This window comes from Musa acuminata, chromosome BXJ2-10 (assembly GCF_036884655.1).
Source record: "Musa acuminata AAA Group cultivar baxijiao chromosome BXJ2-10, Cavendish_Baxijiao_AAA, whole genome shotgun sequence".
Lineage (NCBI taxonomy): Eukaryota > Viridiplantae > Streptophyta > Magnoliopsida > Zingiberales > Musaceae > Musa > Musa acuminata.
In genome coordinates, this window is record NC_088347.1 from 15576906 (window position 1) to 15599813 (window position 22908).

Genomic DNA, 22908 nt, shown 5'->3' on the forward strand with positions numbered 1-22908 from the left:
AGCAACCTCCAAACTAATCCTAACCTTAGCCAACCTCTTGAGACTAACCGAAACAATCATAAATTCCTAAATTGATAAGGTTCAATGCCATCATCATCCACCGTTGATATCATGCGGCTAACCCACTTGGCAGCATTCATCATCATCCAGCCTTATGAGCAACGTATGTCGGCTATACAAGGGACGTTATATATCAAGGAACATAACACAATGATTCTTTGGTTTTACACCAACTCTGGGTAAAGAACTAAAGAAATCTACCAAAACAATTGTACCACATATCGGACAAATAAAAAAATGGCTTCAAGGGGTACAAAATTGCGCCCCGCATATTTGCTACATCAAAAATCAACAAGCGCCTAAACAGAATAAATCAACCAACGCACCAGCACAAGCATAAAAGTAGCTACGTTTTCGCCTTATACAACAATAATTTTGGGCATCATACAAAAAGACTACAAGTTCATGGCATAAGCAGCTTTTGGTAATCACCTGCACTCCACCCACTGCATAAACTCATTACACATTTGTCAAATGCATCGAGCAATCAAATATTGTTCATGCCACAATTCTATCGACAGCAAAACAACATTCCTTCCACAACAGCTACTTTAACATCCATGCAAATGAACAAAATCTACCTCACTTTTAAAAATGATTCAGAAAAAACTCAATACTCTGTACAATTAAGCCATCATTTTGCTCCAAAATACAAAATTATAATGACGGTTAAAGTACTGTATTTAGAGATCTTAAATAGTAGAAGCATCCATCTCCAATTCAGCACCAAAAGGATCTGAATGGAATAAACAAATAAGCTGCTATTCTGAATACATGGAATTAAATTCGGAGATCATCTCTTGAAGGACTCTGCTAATTTGATGATTTTGAAGGATGCAGACGAACTCAGTGACTCCATAAAGTAAAACCATAATAAATGGATGCCATGAGGCACAGAAATCAGGAAAACATATATAATTGAACTTATTTAGCAGTGAACTAAATGAAAGCTAAACAACCCAAATAGTAACATCCACTGCAAAATGCCAAACATACTCAACAAGTGTAGCAAAATCTAGAAGTGAACTAAACATTCATCAGCAGACTAATCAAGGCAAAGTAATAAAAGAATATACAATCTTCGGAAACCCTGATAGAGCTTGCTACTTATTTAGCCATATAGAAATATGACATGCATAACGATGAGAAACTCATTTACCAACAGAAAGAATGAAACATCAGCAGCTAGGTGGTTTAATGCTCAGAAACTTTTTGGGATGTAACATCACAAACCTAGCCCAAAAAGCCACCATACTTAATTTATAATATGAAGAAATTTTACAAATTCAACAAAACAAAAGATGACAATGAGAAAAAAAAAGACAATCATCCAAAGAAAAGGAACTATTTACATCTTTTACCTAAGTATGATTATTTGTGAGAGCCCCCAGTGATGATGCAGGAATTTTGACGACGTGCCAAGCTCATTGGAGGCTAATAAACACTGAGATACAAATTTCACATGCAGAGCCAGAGGCTTATGTACCCAAAATGTGATGATCTGTAGTAGCTGCAGTTATCAGCTCACTTGTTCATCAGGTAGCTATAACCATGTTCCTTGGTTAGAGGTCTGCATGTTCTAAATGAAACTCATAGCAGCTAGTTATCTTGCTTGGTAGCTATCATCTGCATAAATAGATACACAGGCATCGGCTGCACCAGCAGCAAGTAGCACTCTGTATGGATGGAAAGTGAGGCAGCTAACAGAACCTATTCTCTGAGCCATAAAAGTAGGGTAATATCTAATGATGCTTAGCTGCTCTCCTCTTAGGCTGAACACCTTCACAATCTGCTTGGCTGAGCCGCTCGCAATGATTGGGGCATGACGGTGAATCGCCAAGGCAGTAAGTGAGCCCCTATGTGCATCAATAGTGAGATATGGCTCAGTTTGGTTTCTTATATCCAGAAATTGTATATCCCCAGCTTGAGATGCACTGACAATCTGCATTTAAATAAATAAACATAGACCAACATATTTTACGCACAAGATATCGACGAAATTTAGTCGACATGTACATCAAATAGAATATCCAACTAGAAGTAAGACTGCACACTTAAAAATGAATAAAAGAAACAATAAACAATTTTCTGACCTTAGTCGGATCAAGTCCAGGTTGAAAACCAATACCAACAACTCTTTCCACTCTTTGGGTATGTGGTCTTGCTGTGCAAACAGGCCTACAAGACCAGATGTGATACTTCAGAAAGAATGCAAGAAAGGATACTCCAGACAGTGGATAGGAATAAGGAAGACAGCCTTCCTAGACAAACTATAAACATGATCCATATAATGTTTCTTACCACAAAGTTAGTCAAAAATACGTGTAAAACCTCAAACCATAAAGTAATGTTACAAGTTCTGCAGAAATCCCATGTACTTCATCAAATGATCAAAATTTTGAAAGCACAAGTACAAACATAAAAACCCAACTGCATAATAAATAAACTATTATGCAGCCTTGCATGAACTTTTAAGGCTGCATATGTGCCTTTGTGCAGTTGCATCTTATATGCAGCCCAACCATGCAGATAGCCGCATGCTGCTACCACATATGACATATGTGATGTGGTTTACTCACTCTTCACTGAAATGGGGCTGCATAAACCTTTTTTAAAACTACAACACAACTGGATTAAATAGGACAAGTGATATTATAGGACAAAACACCAGGCTAATTATCATGCAACTACATATGTGATTCTCACATTTCCGGAGTGCGAACGTCAAATATTCTGATAGAACCATCAACAAAACCAGCTGCAAATTGACCCCCATGGACTTGAGAAGCAGACTGCAAGAGAGGAACAGACTCAAGAGACATCACCATACAGACAATCAAAGCATAGAACAAATAAAGAAAAATATAAAAGTTATAGTCACAAGGAACAAGTTAAAAAATCTAAAGTAATTAAGCTGAGCAATAATGGATTGCCAAGTACCCAAATATATAGCTTCAATAATGTGTAAAATTTTCTTCAACCTCATACATATAATAGAAGATCAAAATTTAATATCTCCTCGAATAGTTATGAATGTAGTTCTAGAGAATAAAAACCCAGAATCTACAAATTTAGGTATTTTGATAAACTATGATACAGGTATTTTTCAGTGAAAGTAATCTTACTGTAGAAAGTAGTGTATGAGAAGAACATACTTGAGCTTTCTGCCACTCCCATATCAACACAACAATGAAGTTGGAACCAGAAAAATTGAACCAACTTGCACAACAATGAAGCATCCAACCAGTTGCAACCAGATGAAAACAAAGAGTAATATCACTTAAAATTTTAAAATAATTATGTCATCAATTCACAAAGGAGTTATAAGTTACTATTTTGCTTTTTAATATAACTCTGACTAAGATTCAAATATCAAATTTGATTAAAAAAATTTACATGTTTCAGAATTAAGTTGAAAACTGCTCATAACTTAATTTAAAAAATGGATGCATAAATATAAATATATATATATATATATATATAAACAGAACAATAGATTATATTTCATATTTATATAAATGTATCATAACTTTTGGAACTGCCTATTATTGTTCATATTAACTGCTAGTTGCTTGCAGATAAACATACAAATGCAGTAATCATGACTCATGAGGAAGAGAATTTAAAGAGTGGAATAAAGACATGCAGAGAGATGAGCGGAACATGGCGCCATTCATAGTAGATCAGCTTTTCAAATGTGATATTATAATTACCAAATAGTGAATCAAACAGAAATACAGGGTGTAGGAGAGACACAAGCAACATAAACTCCTAGAAACTTGAAGGGTCAAAATTTCTTGTTCATTTTTTATGTCCCCGGAAGAAGGAAGCCGCTGCCAAGGAACCATCCCAGTCTCGCATATACTATGGAACATGGACAACTTAGTTTATGAATTAATATCCTAGAGAAAATGTAATAGATGAGAACAACCACCCAAACTATAAAGTATATAAAATTTAGCATACTTGAATAATCTCATGTCTTGAGCGTTAGCAAGTCTAAATGTGAACAAAGAGAAAATCTACTTGACACTTCAAAAGTAGCTTAACAAAGGATTCAAAGGTTTAGACATAATGATTCTTCTGAGAAAATACATCAACACAATCAGCCTATCACATTTGCCACACATGTATGATGCATGCCCTAGCTATTGACTTGAAGAAGGAAGAGCACTGAAACCTTTGAATCTAAAGATATGCATTTAATCACGGATGGTACCAGCTTCAACTGGCAAACCTCATGCTTTGGGAACAATACATTGCCTCCTGTCGCATACTCTTAAGACTGTTTCTTGCATCGGGTTTTAAAGGTGAAACTAAAAGATCAAAAGGTAGAACTAAAGATTAAAAGGTTTGCACAAGTCCGTTAACCAAAACTGCAAACTGTTGTCAAGAAATATTCCAATTTAGGAACTATCTTGGTGATGAATATTCAAGTAGAAAAACTACCAACACCCAGCGATCCATGCAACTCCTTGGGATTCTGCGAAGTTCATACTCCACCAAATTCGCAATTAACTTCTATATATATTAAGCTTTACCAAAGAAATTCAATAAAAAGGAATGATTTAACAATTCAATGACAATGAAAGAAGCCCAACATTTCCACTTTAGTACACCTAGAAACTCCACATGTACTAATTGCATGTAGCACAAGAGTCTAACTGATGAATGGAGGAAACTATGCAATTAACATCATGATCTCCAGTTTTGGCTACAAGATCTGAATTCTGGGAAGAGGGGAAATATACCAGCCCAGAATTCAGGTTGAGAAGTCATCCTAGTTCCTCTTTAGTTAAGATTCTATAAACAAATATACATCCCATCCAACCACATCCACCATGGCCAAGAGCACCATGCACATGACAACAAAAATATACCAGGATAATAATCAAATTCTAAACACTTATAATGAAGAATTGTAGGTGAAGAAAACTGATATTAATAGCAAAGGCTTAACAAAACTTCCTTAAAAGAGAAACACAGGACAACCGGGATTTCATACGAATTAAGCTACATGCCTATGCTACAAGTAATTCCAAGAATCACTTTTAGTCAACTATACAAATAAGAAGCAAGAAAGCCCTCACCAGTGCTGATATGCTGCTATCAGATAATGATGGAATAGAGCTGACAAGTTGCTCTTTGTCCAGATCCCAAAGCAAGATAGATGATATCTCACCAGAGGCATACTAATTAAGTCAAATAAAATAGTGTCAGAACCACATGCATCACAAACTGCAAGATATTCACACAAAGTGGTTACAAATTGGGAAACATAGTACCAAATAACCAGATTGCTGCTGCCAGTCCACTACTGCATTTGTACCGCGAGCAGCACCTCGATGACCTTGAACTGAAGAAAATGCAGTTATGAGCTTCTGCTTCCCCTTTACAGTGTAATTTTTCCAAAAGCGAACATTTCCATCACCTGCATTACACATGAATAACCCAACCACAAGTTTATGATGTGCTGTTCTCTACTAAAACTACAGCTGCTGCTTAATCACAGGAGGCTTACTCGAAGCAACTAGAAGCAAACTGTCGTCAAGTTCATTCACAAGACACAACTTAGATATTCCTCTATCAGAAGAATCATGATTATCAAAGCTGTTCAATGGAGTAGCTTCTTCATAATTCCATATCCTGTGAACAAATTCAGTTTTAGGATAAAAAGGATAATGTAATCTCAATGGCCAAGACAGGAAATTGATAAATATTTCAGATCAGTATCTGATATTCAGCAAGGAAATTAGTAAATATTTCATATCAATATCTGACATTTAGAAGTACAATTTACTGACCAATTGTTTAAAACTTTTATTAGAACAGGAACTTTATATGCTAAGCATTGAAAAGGCCACATGATTCTTGAAATATTGACCTTATTATCATCAAGTACAAAATACTATACTGTGGCCCAAAAGTTAAGGACCTAAAACAAGCCACACAGACTTCCTAGTGAGGAGAAACACAAGGAAACTCATAGAAGTCCATAGTGGAACTGCTACAATAAGAACTTCTCTTATAATGAGCCTGTTACTACAAATATGCAACAAATATACTATGTATCATACACTAATGTCTCACTAGAACTCAAAATCATAAACAGACATATTGAAAAGTTAGAACATGTATACTGCATTCCTATAATAAATATACATAAAGAAAAGGAAAACCATACCCATCTTATAAACCTGCAAAAGGAAGGGGCAACGAGAGAATATATTAAGCAGCATCAGTTCTACAGTACCTCTTTAAGCAACATTGAGTTTGCATCTACGTATAGCTTGTCCATAATAGTAGATTAGATCTAAACAATGGAGACCAACACTACCACAACTAAGAGCTTACACACAGAATCTGAGAGAGAATGAGAGAGAGAGAAAGAAGTTCTATGCTGATCATTTTTCTATTGGGGCTAGGCATCCTGCAATCCTTTCTACACCTGCAAGCTGGTGAATTTAAGCATAGAACCAAGCCTGATCCTAGGATCCAATTCACATCATAATGATGAACCAAGAAGCACTCCAAGTATTAGCAGGGCCTAGTTTCACCAGAGATATTTCTAGGTTCAACAGGTCATTCAAGTGACCACACCTCACTTGAATGTCCTACATCAACTACATCCAGCAAACCTACATCAACTACATCAAGGCATATTTCTCAACAAAATAACATTGAAAAGTTGATAATGATGAACTCAGAAAAGGACCAACATATTGAGATTTTGGTTCCAAGGCTTTTCAAGCAGAGTTATTTTTGGTCCAAGTAGCATAGGTGATTAGAATATTTACAGGATTAGCCCCTAAATTTATGTGATTAGATGGTTTATATATCTCACAGAGGACTAAAGATTTTGAAGGTCCAAGTTCTGCGTTCTACCAACTAAAAAATGTGGACAAAGACAGGGCATGGATTTTCCAAGATCTTCTGGAAAGAGGACTTCATGCACATCAAATTTCACAAATTCTATGAACTTACACATGACATGCAACTTCCACGTAAAAGCCCATTAACCTACAGATAATATTGTTCTAGGGAAAATAAAATTCCTTAGCTGTCATCCAAAACTCTAACATAATTGCGATAGATGATTCTGTGGATAGATCAATAGCATTGATTTAGTATTGTATGAGATGAATGGATAGCTCACAAAATCACATGGGCAATGGAATTGGTCAGGGGGAATATGACAACGGTCAAGAAATCAATTGGACAGAATCAGTAAGACAAGAATTTAATTGAAAGATAATCTAAGAATAGAAATTAAAATATTTTAAAAAACACAAGAAATAAATTATAATTAAAATTTGAAACAAAAACCAATATGTTAAATGTTCTGAACTTCATATTTCATAATATACTAACTTGCTAAAAGAAAACAAGATCAAAATTTAAAAAATGAAAAAATTGTATAGAAGATAACAATGAAATAACGTAGAACAAGCAACCTAATAAATATTATTGATTTATAAGATTAATCATATTATACAAAGATATAGATGTAGTAAGTAACTATGTATGTCTTATAGAAGACCTAACATCCTGTCCTCTTTGTTCTATTGATAGTGGATGATGAATAGTGCAACAATGGTATAAACAGCAAATACTACTATTGCGGCAAACAATCATAGTCATGTTTTCCTTTTTGTGTGGGACTCATCTTGTACTCCGAATTCCCTCCTCTTTCCCTTCCACCACTTATTTTTCGATTTTCAATATATCATATTACCCAGAACTTGCCAAAATATAATTACTCCCAACAAGTTTGATAGATTCTAGCTGTTGTATAATTTCTAGCCATGCATCAAAGAAATTTGTCATAATTGAATTAACCTTTAATAATATCAATAAAGATCAAGAATACATTGAAATCAACTGACAGCATAAACTATGGTTTAGTGTACCTCTAGCCAAAACATTGGATCAATAGATTCATTAATAATTTGATTGAATCATAATAAACAGACTGGCCTGTGAGTTCTGCAAAATAGTTTTCATGCAAACTTGATAACTACCCTATCTCCATGTCATTTAGCTTTGAGAGAGGCCTATCCACGATTAGCAAACGTGACTTAAAGACCAAACATACAAAAAAGAAGAGTGGGGGGTGTGGGGTACGAGGTTCCTACAAGTGACTGTGGGACCTAATTGGCTTGGATTGAGGAATTTCACAAAGGCATCAACAATGTGCAACAAAGGAGGCCACTTACGGACCAAATAAAAAAAAAAAATTAGCTTTAGCATTGGGACAAGATTTTAATGACAAAATGTTCTCAGCTTCCACTCCCACGTGCAACAAGAGAAAAGGAACATTAAGAAGAAGCCCCACAAGCTAGCAATCTAGAACCAGGTACAATCCACTTATTTCAAAGATATTTAAATTATCCAAACATTTATTGACCCTAAGAACAATTGTAACCAATAAATTATCCTAAAAAGTTTATGTAAAAGTTAGCCTGTATCCTTGAAAAATAAAAGAATATAAAAGATGCTTTCGAACATGAAAATGACCATAACTGTGATAGAAATCTTAAGACGTGTCAAATGTTTCATAAACAGTTAAAGTCTCACACCATAACTAGTGATTGCTTACAGTAAATAGCGAATGACCATAAGGCACACAATCAAATTATCAAACCAGAAAATTATTAAACAAAGAAACTTATCTGATGCAGCTAAAGGTGTACAGTCTAGAAAGTCAGTCCCAGAAGATGTACTGTAATATAATATCTTGCTATCATACAGTGCACTGTTATATTACGATGTTTTAATTGGAGAAAATGGTAACAGTAGAAAAGAAATTAATCACCCGAATTACCTGATCCGTTCATTCTCATCAGCAGCAACTACAATAGGAGAAAAAGGCAAGAGCAAAGCAGCTTTTGTGCCAGTTTCAAACTTTGTGTCCCAGCTTGCAATTTGATTCCCAAGTTTACTATTAGCTGAAACATGCATATACATGTAGAAAGTCAAATCCACCCAGATGGACAAAATAACCAACAATGAAACATGATCAAACATCAATGCAACATAAATAGAAATAACAGAATAACTAGCATCCTACTCACAGGAATGTTGGCATTTAGCTATGCGATCTAAAGCAATTCTCTCTCTTTCTTCTCTTCTAGCAATAGTTTCTTCACTGTCATCGGCACCAGCAAGAAGTGGCCTCGAAAAATGACCACAACTCCAGTTGTAAATAGTTGATTGCGGGAGTAAGCTACGCTCAGAACCCCCAGAAGATCCAGAAGCTCCTAAAAGTGGATCAGCTAGTCCAGTGTCTGGAGAACTCAGTTGGTGTGGCCTGAACTCCAAAGAACACACACGACGCAATCCTGTCAGATAATTTTGTCGAGGAGGACTAACAGGAGGAGTTCGGAATGTCACTGATAACTGGCCTGCATAAATTAATCATTTAATACTGAAAAGTGCATATATACATAAGAATAAAAACCTAGAAAAATATCTTCTCTGCCAAAATAGCACATAATTAAGTAATGCCAAGTGATAAACCAATAGAAAACTATAAACAGGATAAAGAATGCTACAAGTCACAAAAAATAAGAATCTTACCAGCATTTAAGTCAAACCATGAAGATGAGCGTGCTAACCCAGAAAGATTTGAAAGATGAGATGGAGCACAAGAATCTCCTTGGTGTATACCCCCAGCACCAAACCTTGCAGCTTTTGCAACCACTAGTTCAATACCAATTATAGAGAGTGCCCTTCGGCCAACGTTGGCAACACGAGGAGACGGATCTTTTGCCATGTTACACATGGCCAAAATAAATTGAGAATATTGAGCATTATCAAGAGGTCTTGCTCTAGGGTAATCAATGACCCCATTACTGGCAGTTTCTTTTATCAATATACCAGAATCAGAATGATGTGAAGAATCATCAGATAGCGGAGAACCAAGCATAACGCCAGTTGATGTGACGGGACTACTTGTAGAGATCCTTCCATCTCGAACACCAGCAGTGTTGTCACTGCTACCCCTTAATACAGGACCAATGTTTGAGGAAATGGTGCTCCCTACCTGAATAAACTGACTTGGGTTATAGCAACTAGGATTGCTAATACTAGCCAAAGATGGCAAGGAGCTCAGAAGGGAGTTAGCCTGGGGCTTCCAGTATTCAGCAGCAATTGACTTCAGATGCTTGTTGTGACCAAAGGCAAAGCGAGCAAGAGCTGTTAAACATGTATATTTCATAAATCAAACTAAGCAAATTATTCATCAAAGTCAATTTTAATTTGCTATAAAGAAATGCAAAAATGTTGTAAAGCCATGAAGAGGTAAATTCCCCAGCAAAATAAGAACCCAAAAAAGGACCTTAAGAGAATCTAGATTTTCAGGTACACTAAGAATGTTTTGATAGTTACACATACCAACAGCAACCTCAGCCCTAACCAAAGGACTTCCATCTGCAGCAACTTGCAGAAGACTTCTAATAATACTCAGCTCAGATTTTATTTTTTCATCAACATCAATGTCCTCAACACCTCCATGTCCCTCACCAAATGTGATGGTTCCAACATCAATAAGAGTACCCAAAGCGTAAGCAGCAGCAGCTCTAACCTGACAAACAGATTTTAAAATACATTAGATTGAAATTGGAGGATTTCAAACATTGATTACAAATATACAAAAGAATTCCTACCTCAGGTTGTGGTTCCATCAATAAAGGAACAATTATCGATGGCCCATCTGCTTGCAGACCTATGATTTGTGCTTCTGGAAAATCCTCCCAGAGTTTTCCCAGGCATAGACATAGCCACTGAAGAAGTAAAGGTTCTGTTTGCCCATCGCTTGGATTAGCGAGTTGCAAATGTTTCAAACAAACATGTATTAGATTTGCTTGAATGCATGCTTCTTGTCCTCGCCGATGTCCATCCACAACAACAGCTAAAACAAAAGCTGCCATTGCTCGTTGCTCAGGATATGCATCCATGCTGTCCAGAAACCTGATAAAATATGTGTGACCTCCATCTTTCACCAGATCTACCTGACAAGACTAATATTGCAGAAACAATGTAAACTCTGAATTAGTCAATTAACATATAGCAGGCCAATCACAAATATAAAATTACCAAAGGCTTTGTTTTCTCCAGAATATCTTGAACCAAACCAATTGATATAATTCAATTAGATCTACAACAAAATAAGAATTGACAGAAACACTATAATCCATGGTACACTATCTTGAAGTAATATACCTTATCAAGCGCAAGAATCTTGGTCCAGATGAACACAAGAATTTGACGTAATTCAGTTGCAGTAGTTTGTAAAAGCTTTAGAACATAAGGAAATATCCCAACAGACAAGGCCTGAAAGAACCAAGGTTTTCAAATGAAATAAATTAGAACAGAAGTATAATTACATGTGCAAATAATGGAACAAAGACTAGAAATTGGCAATCACAGACCAGATCCACAGCCCAAGGTCCCATATCAAGGAATCTTCCTAACAGTACCAACGCTCGGAATCGATGAGATTGGCTTAACAAAACCTAGAGGAAAAACAATAAAAGAATTAATTCAGCAACACTCAGGAGACCAACAAAGTAGAAGAGGAAATTGTAAAAACAATATGGAAAGTAAATCTGTTGTTAAGGACAAGAGAAATAAATTATTCTCCATTATTTCTCAATGCTATTTTTTATACAATTTCATATCTTCTAGCTTCAAAATTTTTAAAAAAGTTATATATCTTATGAAATATTAAGCTAACAAATTTTGGCATATAACATAGCTAAAACCTTGAATTTTATGTTCTGTTTCACTACAACAAATTTTGGCATATAACATATGAAATATTCTTTTTATTTTTATAACTTTTAAACAATTTTCAAGATCAATTCCAATCCTGCCAATCTGATCCAACCGGTTCTGCCAATCCAATTATATCATCCCAATCCAATCCGATCTTGATGCCAATCTTGCAAACTATAAAAAAATGTTCATGCATATAGTTGCCTTACATATGCAAAAAGAACACTTCCAAATAGATAAAAATGGTCGCCTTAATCAATATCCGCATGCAAAGTTGCAAAAGAGAGGAATGCACTGACTTTTCTGTAGCACTGCAGCTGCCTAACTCCACTATACTATCACTAGTAGCTTCCTCATCACAAAATATTAGATTGCACTAAACAATCTAGCTTGTTCGTTTTAGACAAACCTAAGGTATAAATTACATCATACAAACCCTCTTTTGTTGGTAAAAAATTAGCCGTTTACAAACTTATTGTGGTATATTTTTCACTTCCTGATTCAAGTATGGTGATATTACTAAATCCTGGCAATTCCAATATGGAGGTTCCCAGGCAGACATAATATTTTTTTATAACATTTCCTGGAGTGAATTACACACAATATAACAAGTAAAATAGAAAAATGCAACAGGACAGCAGAACCAGCAAAGCGAATTTGCTTTAGCATATAAGACAAAATACTAAACAAAATGATAGGAAATGGGGATGTTCCTCTATCTTGAGCACTTACCTGGAGAACTATCGGCAACTGCTCTGGTGGCTTCTTATGCTCAGAACCATGATCCAGCCACACCTCAAAAGCTGTCAATTGCTCGGTGAAAAATGGGCTTGGCTGATGTAAACAAGTCAAAATATCAATCAGCAGCATAAGAATGATAACATAAAGAAAGCAACCCATGATACTATATGAGCAATTTGCCCATTCTATAGTCTTCAGCAAGATGCTAAGACAGAAAATTAGAAGATATGATAAACAATGTCAAAGAAAACTGATACCTGAAATTCTGCATTTGGATCGGCAATCAACTGTGGAAGCTTAGACAAGCAAATCTCAGCAGCCATGTCCCATGCATCCCTGAAACAGGTATCACTTATGCTAGAACACAGCCTCATAAAAGTGTACAATATTACACAAATGATACAGAGAAATAAATAAAGATAGGTTCCACATAGCTACCACATATGGTGCTGATGAGTTGGTGGCAACAATGGATATGAAACAGGAGAGCAATTTGCAGCCCGCATTATTCGCTCAGCAAGTAGGAAATTTCGAAAAAGACTTGCAACTAGAAGATCTTGCCGAAACAACCTCTGAAAAAGATCTGCACAATTACATTAAAACTTTTGAACACCATCCTTCATCTTACTGGAAATTCAGAAAGAAAACCAATTCTAATACCATGAGGTAGGACATTCCATGCAATTGTGTCAGTGACAGCAGTAAAAATCCAATTCAACTCTCCTAGAAGTGTCTTTCGGTCATTTTGACGACCAGGAATTTGATCAATAAGAGAGTAACTAAGAGAACCACGGAGTAAAGAGCGAGAGCAAAACCTGAAAGAAAAGAAGGGGCTATGTTACTTTAAATGTAGTACAAGAAGTTACCAGAAATTGCAAATGCTTACATAAATTCATGAAAAATATTCTTTCTTTTAAACAGTGTACAAAAATAGAACAAAAGATCAAGCTTAAAAGTTCTACGTGGTACACAAAATTGTAGATGAAATGAATATGTCATGATAACAGAACCACTAAAATTCATGAGCAAGTACTTGAGATCAATTTTTAAGAAGCACATACAGAAAAAAGGAAAGAAAACTGACCATCGCAATGCCATTTTAATTGGAGTGGTCAAGCAGGATGTGAACACATCAGCAGGAAATTCAGCACTCTGTGGAAGGGTTTCATGAGCTTCACAAGCAGCAAGCAGAATACAGTCCTTTGATGATGAAACCGTGGCACCAGAAGAATTCCACTCTTGGCGCTGGGTACCAAAGAACAAGATTCAAAGATCATCAAAACATTGTATACCAACAAAAATTGCGCATTGAGAAACTGTGGTTAAAATAGTGAACCTCTAAAAAACCACTGATAATCATCCCCGCCGCAGAGCAGTCAAAGACATATATTGATGGTGTTTTAAGCCAAGAATCAAGCTCACTAATTGGCAATGGAATATATTGTGTATAACTCTGTTTACAAGGAAAAATATATCAGACAATTAAACATCTAGACAAAAGTAAAAAATCGGGCATAAATCACTATACTAGTATTATGGAGAAAAACCTTGTTGAAAACCCAAATTTCTCCATTAGCAGTAGGCTTTGGTACTCCATGCCCATTATAATGGAAGAGAACTCTTTCTGACCTAGCATATTTGCGACAGGTATTGCAGAGCTTCTTTACTTCCTCCACAGTAGGATCCAGTTGAAGTTTATAACGAGCCTGCCATCCGGTCAAAGGTCATATCTACACCCAATGGTAAATACAATGTGTAATACAACAGCACCAAAGGTCAATTTTGGCTTTACCCGAGGTTGCCAACGCTCATATTGAGCATGCAATGCCTTTCCAATTGTTTCAAGGGCTTTGGGAGCAGCCATAGAATGTGGATCTGGTTAAGAACAAGAAAATATTCAAGTTTAGAAAGTTGATAGCAACTCAAAGTTAAAAGTGCGATCAACATTATAGAATATTAGCCAGAACAGCCTACACAAATTAACTTCTACATGCTCACATATGATAGTGCATCAAACACTGACCCAAAAAGTGAATCTGCAAAGCAAAGCCCTCAAGTATAAGATCATAATAGACCATGCAAAAGAAGTTCAAAATCAACCAAAAAAAAAAAAAAACTGTAGCCTGAGTAAAAAAACATAGGAAATGTCACCACGCGACAACTTCTGATTTTTAAAAAAAATTATTCAGCCAAGAAAATTTGGTCCCACATCACTGAGTTGCATAACTAAAGGAAACATATTAAATTTTACAAATCCATCATCAGAGTAACTGCAAAATGTTGTGCAACTGCAAAGTCAGAACTATTATATAATTAGCCTGATCTCCAATACCAATAATGCACAGATTAGTTACTAGTGATCAAAGCAAACACAAACATTACAATAATATGTTATTCCTGAAGTGATCAAACACTGTTATCTATCAACTTAACATGGATGATTCTGAGTAAAACAAACCCAATTGCAGCAGCAAGATAAGCAGCAATTGAATAATTGAAGAGAACTTACATAGAAACATTGTGTAACTAAACTATAAATAGCCAGCAAGAAAGACAGCTGGCGTAAGAAGTACAAAACAAAAAAAGGCAGCATACTTGATAACATGTAAAAGGTATTTGAGCATATGTGAGCCAGTAGATCAACATATAGCGAGTAAAAGTAACCATACTTAACAAGACAAACTGATGCAGGAGCAATTTAATTTATATATTATCTGAATAAATTTTATTAGTTAGAGATTATTTGCATATGTGATAAGTTGTTAGATGACAACATCTACTCAAGGTGAAGAAAAAGGAAACAAATGCAGAAAAGAGTGAAAGAAAACAAATTCGTTATGGAATGAAGATTGTAAATCTTGATGAAAGATTTTAAAGATTCATCTCTGCATATATGGAAGTTTATGAATTAATAATATCGTCAAACAAAGGAAGATTATCCTTCAAATCAAATCAAAAATATTATCTTCTTCGAAGAAAGGAACAGATCATATATTTGATTTGATGTGATTGTAATTTAGTAATTTTCTTTTTATTCTTGTACTTGAGCCTATAAAAAGGGGTTAGAACATTGTAATGCATCAATGAGAGATGAATTAATGAATCGTGTTATTTTCTCACCTTGTGTGTAAGTAGTGTGAGGCCACAATTATGTTTCTAATGGTAAAATTCAATCATCCACATGTGAGACGCGGAGGTGCGAGGCTCTCATCATGAGAGTTCGCTCCTTGAGCCAAAAGCGAGTCTAGTAGTTATCGCTTTATGTTTTTCAATTATCTTTCAGTTCTTATCTCTTTTTTTCTCTCTTTTTATCTCTCTATCATAAAAAAAAATCCATTGCTACTCGTCCTACATCACAAGCAACCTAAAAGATCCAACAGACAAGAAAGGAAAAGAAGCATGAAGTACAAGATCCTCGACATGATCAGCACCTCAATGCTACAAAGAAAAGATGATGCATCTCAATAAAAACCGAGTCAAATTTCAGTTAAATTGGTTATGTTGACTCAATTTTTTTTATATATTCTTAAAGGATTTAAAGTATTCCATGAGCAGATTATGGGTGGTGGTCCCTATGTCAAAATGCTAATCTTAGTATCATTACTTCAGCATTCTCCTTTAGTTAAAAATTGGAAATATACAACTTAAATCTTAGCTCGAGGGAGTTCCAGTTGTGTTTAAATTGGAAAGACAAGGTTTAAGTCCTCCACCAGTCTTAGGAGGGACTAAACTCTTCCATTTAGTATGAGTGAAGCATTACATGCTGAAATATTACTGATATAATGGACTATTAACAGAGTCGGTTCTTTATGATTGACACCTTATTTTTACCTTCCTCTCTCCTTCTTTATGCTTGATTCATGTTTGTAGCATACTTGCTTTTCATGGCTTCAATCAAGGATAGCAATGAGGTGTGGAGCTGCCTAGCTCTCCACTGCCCACTGTGAATTTACAAGCCCTCTTCTCCATCTCAACATGGGGAACCCATTGTGGTCCACCACAGCACATCGCCAACCTCTTTTCAGGTATGCTTCCTCCTCCACCGCCTCCTTTCTTCCTCCTTACTCCTGTTCGTCTTCCTCCATCACTTCCTCTTCCTCCTCTTCTTCCACCACTTCCTCTTCTCATTCTTCCTCTTTAGTACCTACTGTTCACACTGGCATCAGCACTAATGGTATGTATCGGTCCAGCTGGGACCAGTACAATGTCTGGTATGAGCTTGCAATCCTTGGGTTCAATCCCCTTGTTTTTTACAAGCCCACTGTGAATTTACAAGCCCTCTTCTCCATCTCGACACGGGGAACCCATTGTGGTCCACCACAGCACATCGCCAACATCTTTTCAGGTATGCTTCCTCCTCCACCGCCTCCTTCTTTCGTCCTCCTTACTCCTGTTCGTCTTCCTCCATCACTTCCTCTTCCTCCTCTTCTTCCACCGCTTCCTCTTCTCATTCTTCCTCTTTAGTACCTACTGTTTACACTGGCATCAGCACTAATGGTATGTATCGGTCCAGCTGGGACCAGTACAATGTCTGGTATGAGCTTGCATTCCTTGGTTTCAATCCCCTTGTTTTTTACTCATTTGCTACATTTATCCTATGATAGATCCACAAATCAAATTATGGCACTGTCCAATTGATCCAAACAATTGACCACTGAGCTTTTGACCCTCTTTAACAGCAATTAAAACATGTGGTGACAATCCTGCAAATTTACCTCAAAAACAGAAAGAATACCAAGAGAAAGTAAACCGGAATAATTATAACTTCAAAGGACTAAGATAATTGATTACCTACACAATCATAACAATTCTTCCGTATGGCTGACACAACCAATCAAATCTTATTATAATAACAATTCATCCAAAAGATTAACAACATATCCAGTCTTAATCTTATAGATTTATTTGACAATCATCACAATTCATCTAAAAGGCTGACAGTCACAATTCATCTAAAAGGCTGACAGTCAATCCAATTAGATTAGGCCAATATCCTATCGAGGGATCAAAGCATCACTTTTCTTGGAATGAGAAGACCAATTGTAGCCATAATGAACAAGAAATGTCCCTAGTAATATCCCTCAAATTGTAAAAATATATGTACCAGGCACCAATGTAGCTTCCGTTACTAGACTATGAAGTGTGACTTGAAGATACTATTTCTATAAGCAGTAGAAAAAAATGTTGCAACTTCAGATAAGAACTCACCTCAACCAGCCTGAAAATATCCACAAACTAAAACAGATTTAAATTGGTCTACAAGATCTCATATTTCCTGATTCTGTACATGAAAATTTTGGAGAACTTAAATTCCATACTTTGGTGCTACTACCCAAGTAAAAGATTGATAATTTGGGGAAGCAATGAAAAACCTTAGAAGCAATTTCTAGTTTCATCTATGCATAAGACAAATGTCAAAGAGCCTTCTATACTGTAAACATGAACAGCGCCCCCTATAACAATTACTAGCTTATGCAATTAGGAAAGAATCCTTAACTGGTAGTACAGCAGCACTCAGCTATATGGTAACAAACTATTTATCCTTTTAGGTTTCACATTCAAATCTTAGAGGATGAGTGATAAGGTTGCTAGTTTGCGATCTAGGAAATTGCTCCTTTGCGATCTAGGAGACAAGGATACAAGTCACAAAAAAATTCTCTAAATATAGAGGTAAGGTAAGGCTAAGTATATTGTCCCTCACCAGATCCCATAGAGTTCCTTGTGCACCGGGTTTGCCCATAGTTCAAATATTATCAGAACTAAAGTCAATCAAAACAATAACAAAGATTCTTTCAGTAAAATAAGCCAGACACTAGTATCAATAAATATTGAATTACCAAGCCTAATTGTTCCTTTTCTTTTTGGAACAACCATGAAATAAAGAAAACAATTGAGGCTATCAAATTAATAGGTAACAGCAACTCTGACTTGAACTATAGGACAACATGATGTTGTTCTGCAGAATGTGCTTGCAAAGAGAATTCCAAAAAATTGAGAACTAATATCACACATCAAGAAGAGAAATTCTTTGTAGTATAAGTTAAATCAAACTGAGGTTTTTAAATTTGGGTGTTGGACCCATGCTGGTCCTAGCCCAGACCGGTATGGGTCCAACGATGCCGGCATATCATGTACATACAAACTGAGTTCCAAGAAAACATGAAAAAGGCTGAAAATATAAAAAAATTAGCACCTTGTATAAGCCATGTACTGGTACTGATCATGTACCTGGCATACTGCTCGGTTTACCATGTTCCACGAGTTGATAAGTTATCGAATCAGTAAAGGAACCCTACCAAACGACATGGTTCTCCCTTTCACCAGGACTGGTGGTGGACACATACAGGTATGGCCAGCAACCAATAAGGGTCTGGTATGCAAAATAGCATTCCTTGCTGGGAGGTGTTGCAAACCTTCCTTTAAATCACTCGCCAGATTATCCTTCCGATTTGCATAATTGAAGCTAAGTTATGACGTCAAAAGCATCAACTATTTTACCATAGGTTTCATGCTTTAAAACCATAAAGACTGTAACCATGCAACAACCTATCAGCAATTATCCTTAATAGTTGCATATGTCAACTTCTTGGAAGCAATTTAAGTGCTCCTTGCCATTCACATGCCACTTGACCAAAGACAAGAATGGTACCAAGTGACAAGGCCTAAAAGCCCAGTCTGGTATTGGACTCAACACCTCTCCAGACAACTATGTGGTACAGTATTTTGGGAGGTAGCTAACTATATGCTCTAGTACCAGTCTTTGGTCAGAACAACTAATACCATTAGCATGTATCACCCGACCGGTATGTGAGACTTTGTCATGTACCAGCATCAAGGTAGCAATAAGAAATCTCCAGAAACAAGAAGTGTGCAGGTCACCAAGTATTATCCATACACAATGCATCATACATGATTAGTTATGGCATGCAGCAACAGGAATGATAAAGAGGAAAGCAATACATGACTTGACAAAAATTAAGGAGTAGAAAAAGAAGAGGAGAAAGGATTACTTCTCATAAGAATAAATGCATATATTTTGTTGTATTTAATTATTATTATTATTATTATTATGGCAGCCAAAACATAAAAAACATGACTTGGCAACATTAGAATAAAAAGCATCCAGTGAGATAGCAGATGGGGAATAAGGAAAAAGTGGTAGAAGTCTCAAATCACCTATCCAACATTCCATTCGAGCACATGGAGATATTTTTATAACGTCAGGCGGGTCAACACCAATATTTAAACATAACACAAGCGCAACGCACCCAGTCTTCAGCTGCACTACAAAACTTATTATTAAACTAATATGCAAATTGAACATCAAAATTCAGTTAAAAACAGAAAGGAATACCAGGACACTTTCATCAGCAATACTTATGTATTAAACTATGGGAACCACAATGTAGGAACAATCTTTTATCTATTATAATATCACCACCAGAATGAAGGAATAATCTGAAAATAAGAAGAAAAGTCACAGACATAATTTTTCTACAGGGTCCAGAAGCTAACCAAAGAGAGACTTAAAAAAAAAAAATCAAATTGTTATCTTTACATGCAAAAGTTTGATAAATCAAAAACAAGTGATGGACACACAAGGAGACAATTAGCATCAAAATTAGCAGCCTTGATCTCGATGTAAAATGCATTTGGTTTAAAATGTCTGATGCCCACACATTCCCTCAAGGCCCAAAGCCATGTCCAGGAAGCAAATAAAAAAGAATGCAGAAAAGCATTGCACAATCCCAATGATACTGATATATAAGGAGGAAAAAAAGTGGGTTACCTGTTCATTCAACACAACAATTGTATTAAGTAGTAACAATCAAGAATCCAAATGAAGAAAACTACTGTCTATTAAAATTTCAGCAAGAAATATTTTCAAATTTATTAATAATCTCTGCGGCAAGAAATCTCTGTTTAAAAAGTGCACCGTCTGACTACGAGAGGTACCACTATTTGATGGCATGACAAATGTAGTGTCCTTTCAAGAACTAAAATAAACAAATCTTACATTATAGCAGGCAAACCTTATCAGATCCAGAAATTTGCAAAACGCAAGCAAATACAACCTCTTACTTTAATACAAGTTAAAACCAAGGTTTTAAAGACTACTCTTATACCAGGTTCAATAATCCATCGGATAGGTACATCATGATCTACCAAATAGTATACCCACTCATACTATGTGGTATCATTAAATTAAAATAAATAAAAAAATGAGTAGTATATGTACCAGTACAAGCTACATATTTTGACATCAATACTAGGTCACACGGTAAAGTACCAATCAGTATGCATTGGTCCAATCAGTACTAAAAACCTCCATTAAAACTAAAATAGGCACTTTCTAATATACTTTTTCCCCACTAGCAGTTCCATTGTTTCCAACAATGGCATCTCAATCAATTAAATCAGGATGAGTGTCAGTTTTATTTTTTAATATACAACAGCAATATGTGCCAGTTTCCTATAGGATCTACAAATAGGCAAATTACTTGAGGATCTAATCATGATGTGGTATATGAGAAAGCAATCATGCTATTGTCATTATATTGCATATTATCATGGAGTCACCATGTATGTGGAAATTAAAATCATGAAATAGTTTCAAACTGGGCCTCAATGTTAAAAGATCTATCAATTTGGAAAGACAAAAGGCTTCTCATAAAATGCTTCCCCCATCATATTGTGTTAAACAGATTGACTAGATTCATAGGTCTTACCATCCTAACAAGGTCATCATAGCTACCAAAATCCATATCCAAAATGCACTTGTTCTTTTTAATGTCCTAAATAACAAAGATTTGTTCTTCCCATAATTTCAACTTGTATTGCCTCGTAATATTTTTCCCATATTTTTAAATTTTACTAAAGAAAAAATTGTTGAATGCAAGAGCATAGACATAAAGATGTGCTCTCCATAGTTTCCAATTTCAAGAGGTTCAATCTTCAGCATGCTACAGATCTGAACAAGAATGTTGAGTTATTTACTATGACCAAGCGATAGATCTTTGTTATGAGAACATCACTGCAAAGTGAAAAATCAAATAACAGACATTAGCAAACAAGTAAACCCTTTTTGCAACCAAGCGACTCATGGTTTCAATCAAAAATACACAGTACAAAGAACTTAATCAGTCATCTGCGCATGATGTATGATTGATATTGGCTGATATACTCCCCTTCTATGGCAGAAGTTCAGCAAAATGCAAGTATTCCGATCTCTTCTAACCAATTTCAGTGAAAAATTGAATCCCTCCCCACGAAAAAAAAAAAAAAAGAATAATAAAAGGTTTGTGCATTTTTCATTTCTATTTCCAATATTGATTTTGTTCTTGTGGTTCTCCTTTCAAGAAAATCAGTTATCCACCTCGTGATGTATGATTGATACAGGTTGTATGTTCCCTTTCAATTGCAGAAAGTCCAGAAAAAAGCAAGTATTCTAAGCTCTTCTGACTAATTTAAGTGAAAAACCAAATCACTCTCCAAGGAAAAAAATGAATAATATGTTTGTGCATTTTTTGTTTCTGTTTCCAAGAATTCCTTTGTTCTTCTGGTCCTCTTTTCAAGGAGTGCTCTTGCTCAACAATAGCACCACCAACGATCAGACAGAACCACAAACACCATTTATTCACCATGGAAGACTACGAAAGCATATGAGTTGAAAGGCAAACCGAAAAGGCATTGGAAAACACATTACCCGGTCCTTGGGCCGCCACTTAGACACCAACCCGTTATCCGAGGGCCCCACTGCGGCGCAATCCTCGAAGCCCTCGTGCCGGAAATCGGACAGCACGACCGTGTGCGGCAAGTACACCATGCTGGTGGCCGCAGCGGACGCCCTTACCGCTAGGATACCCCCGGCCGGGGTAGCCACCTCAGGCTCGCTCCCCTCCGCGGCTGTGGCCCCGTCCCCGTCCTCCCGGCCGGAGAACTCATCCAAATGGTTCGAAACGGACGCCGAAGACCCGGACAACCCGGACGCCATCAGATCTCCCAACGCCATCCGATCAAAGCTCCCGATAACCCAAACCCGGCCCGCCTGGCCGCAACCGTCGCCTCGAAAATGGAATCCCAACCCGAGGACCTACCCGCGGTTCCCTGGCACCGATCGGCGGAGATCGCGGGCGCGGCCTAATCGACGAAGCCGCTGGCCCAGCGGCGCATGGAAATCCGCCGAAGGAAGGAGGAGCAATCCAGCTCTGTGGTGGGGCGGGTGTGGGAGGATGGGAATAGAAACCCTAGGTTTTTCTCGAAAGGGGGGTGGTGTGGAGGCGGAGGGAAATGGCGAGAGGAAAGAGCCGAGCGAACGGAAGAATAAAA

At 36.5% G+C, this 22908-nt stretch overlaps 1 protein-coding gene across 2 annotated transcripts; it reads right to left on the bottom strand.

Annotated features, from left to right (window-relative positions):
• Nucleotides 1–1294: 1294 nt before the first annotated feature.
• LOC135624319 (regulatory-associated protein of TOR 1-like) lies at nt 1295–22908 on the bottom strand. 2 transcript variants are annotated; one of them, XM_065127799.1, is made up of 23 exons: nt 22286–22905; nt 19756–19858; nt 14372–14454; nt 14127–14285; nt 13916–14032; nt 13664–13824; nt 13240–13394; nt 13018–13162; nt 12837–12915; nt 12571–12672; nt 11493–11576; nt 11284–11394; nt 10728–11081; nt 10456–10645; nt 9640–10257; nt 9135–9464; nt 8885–9008; nt 5582–5706; nt 5346–5491; nt 5151–5252; nt 2767–2852; nt 2154–2238; nt 1295–2002 (listed from the first exon to the last, which is right to left on the bottom strand). In XM_065127799.1, exons 1-23 carry the CDS (start codon nt 22589–22591, stop codon nt 1664–1666), a joined length of 4104 nt encoding a protein of 1367 aa, XP_064983871.1. In that variant the 5' UTR covers nt 22592–22905; the 3' UTR covers nt 1295–1663. The 2 variants fall into 2 exon arrangements, with proteins under 2 accessions (XP_064983871.1, XP_064983872.1); XM_065127800.1 differs by lacking the exons at nt 1295–2002; nt 2154–2238; nt 2767–2852; ... (1 more) ...; nt 5346–5491; nt 5582–5706 and adding an exon at nt 7585–8782 and having other exon boundaries at nt 22286–22908.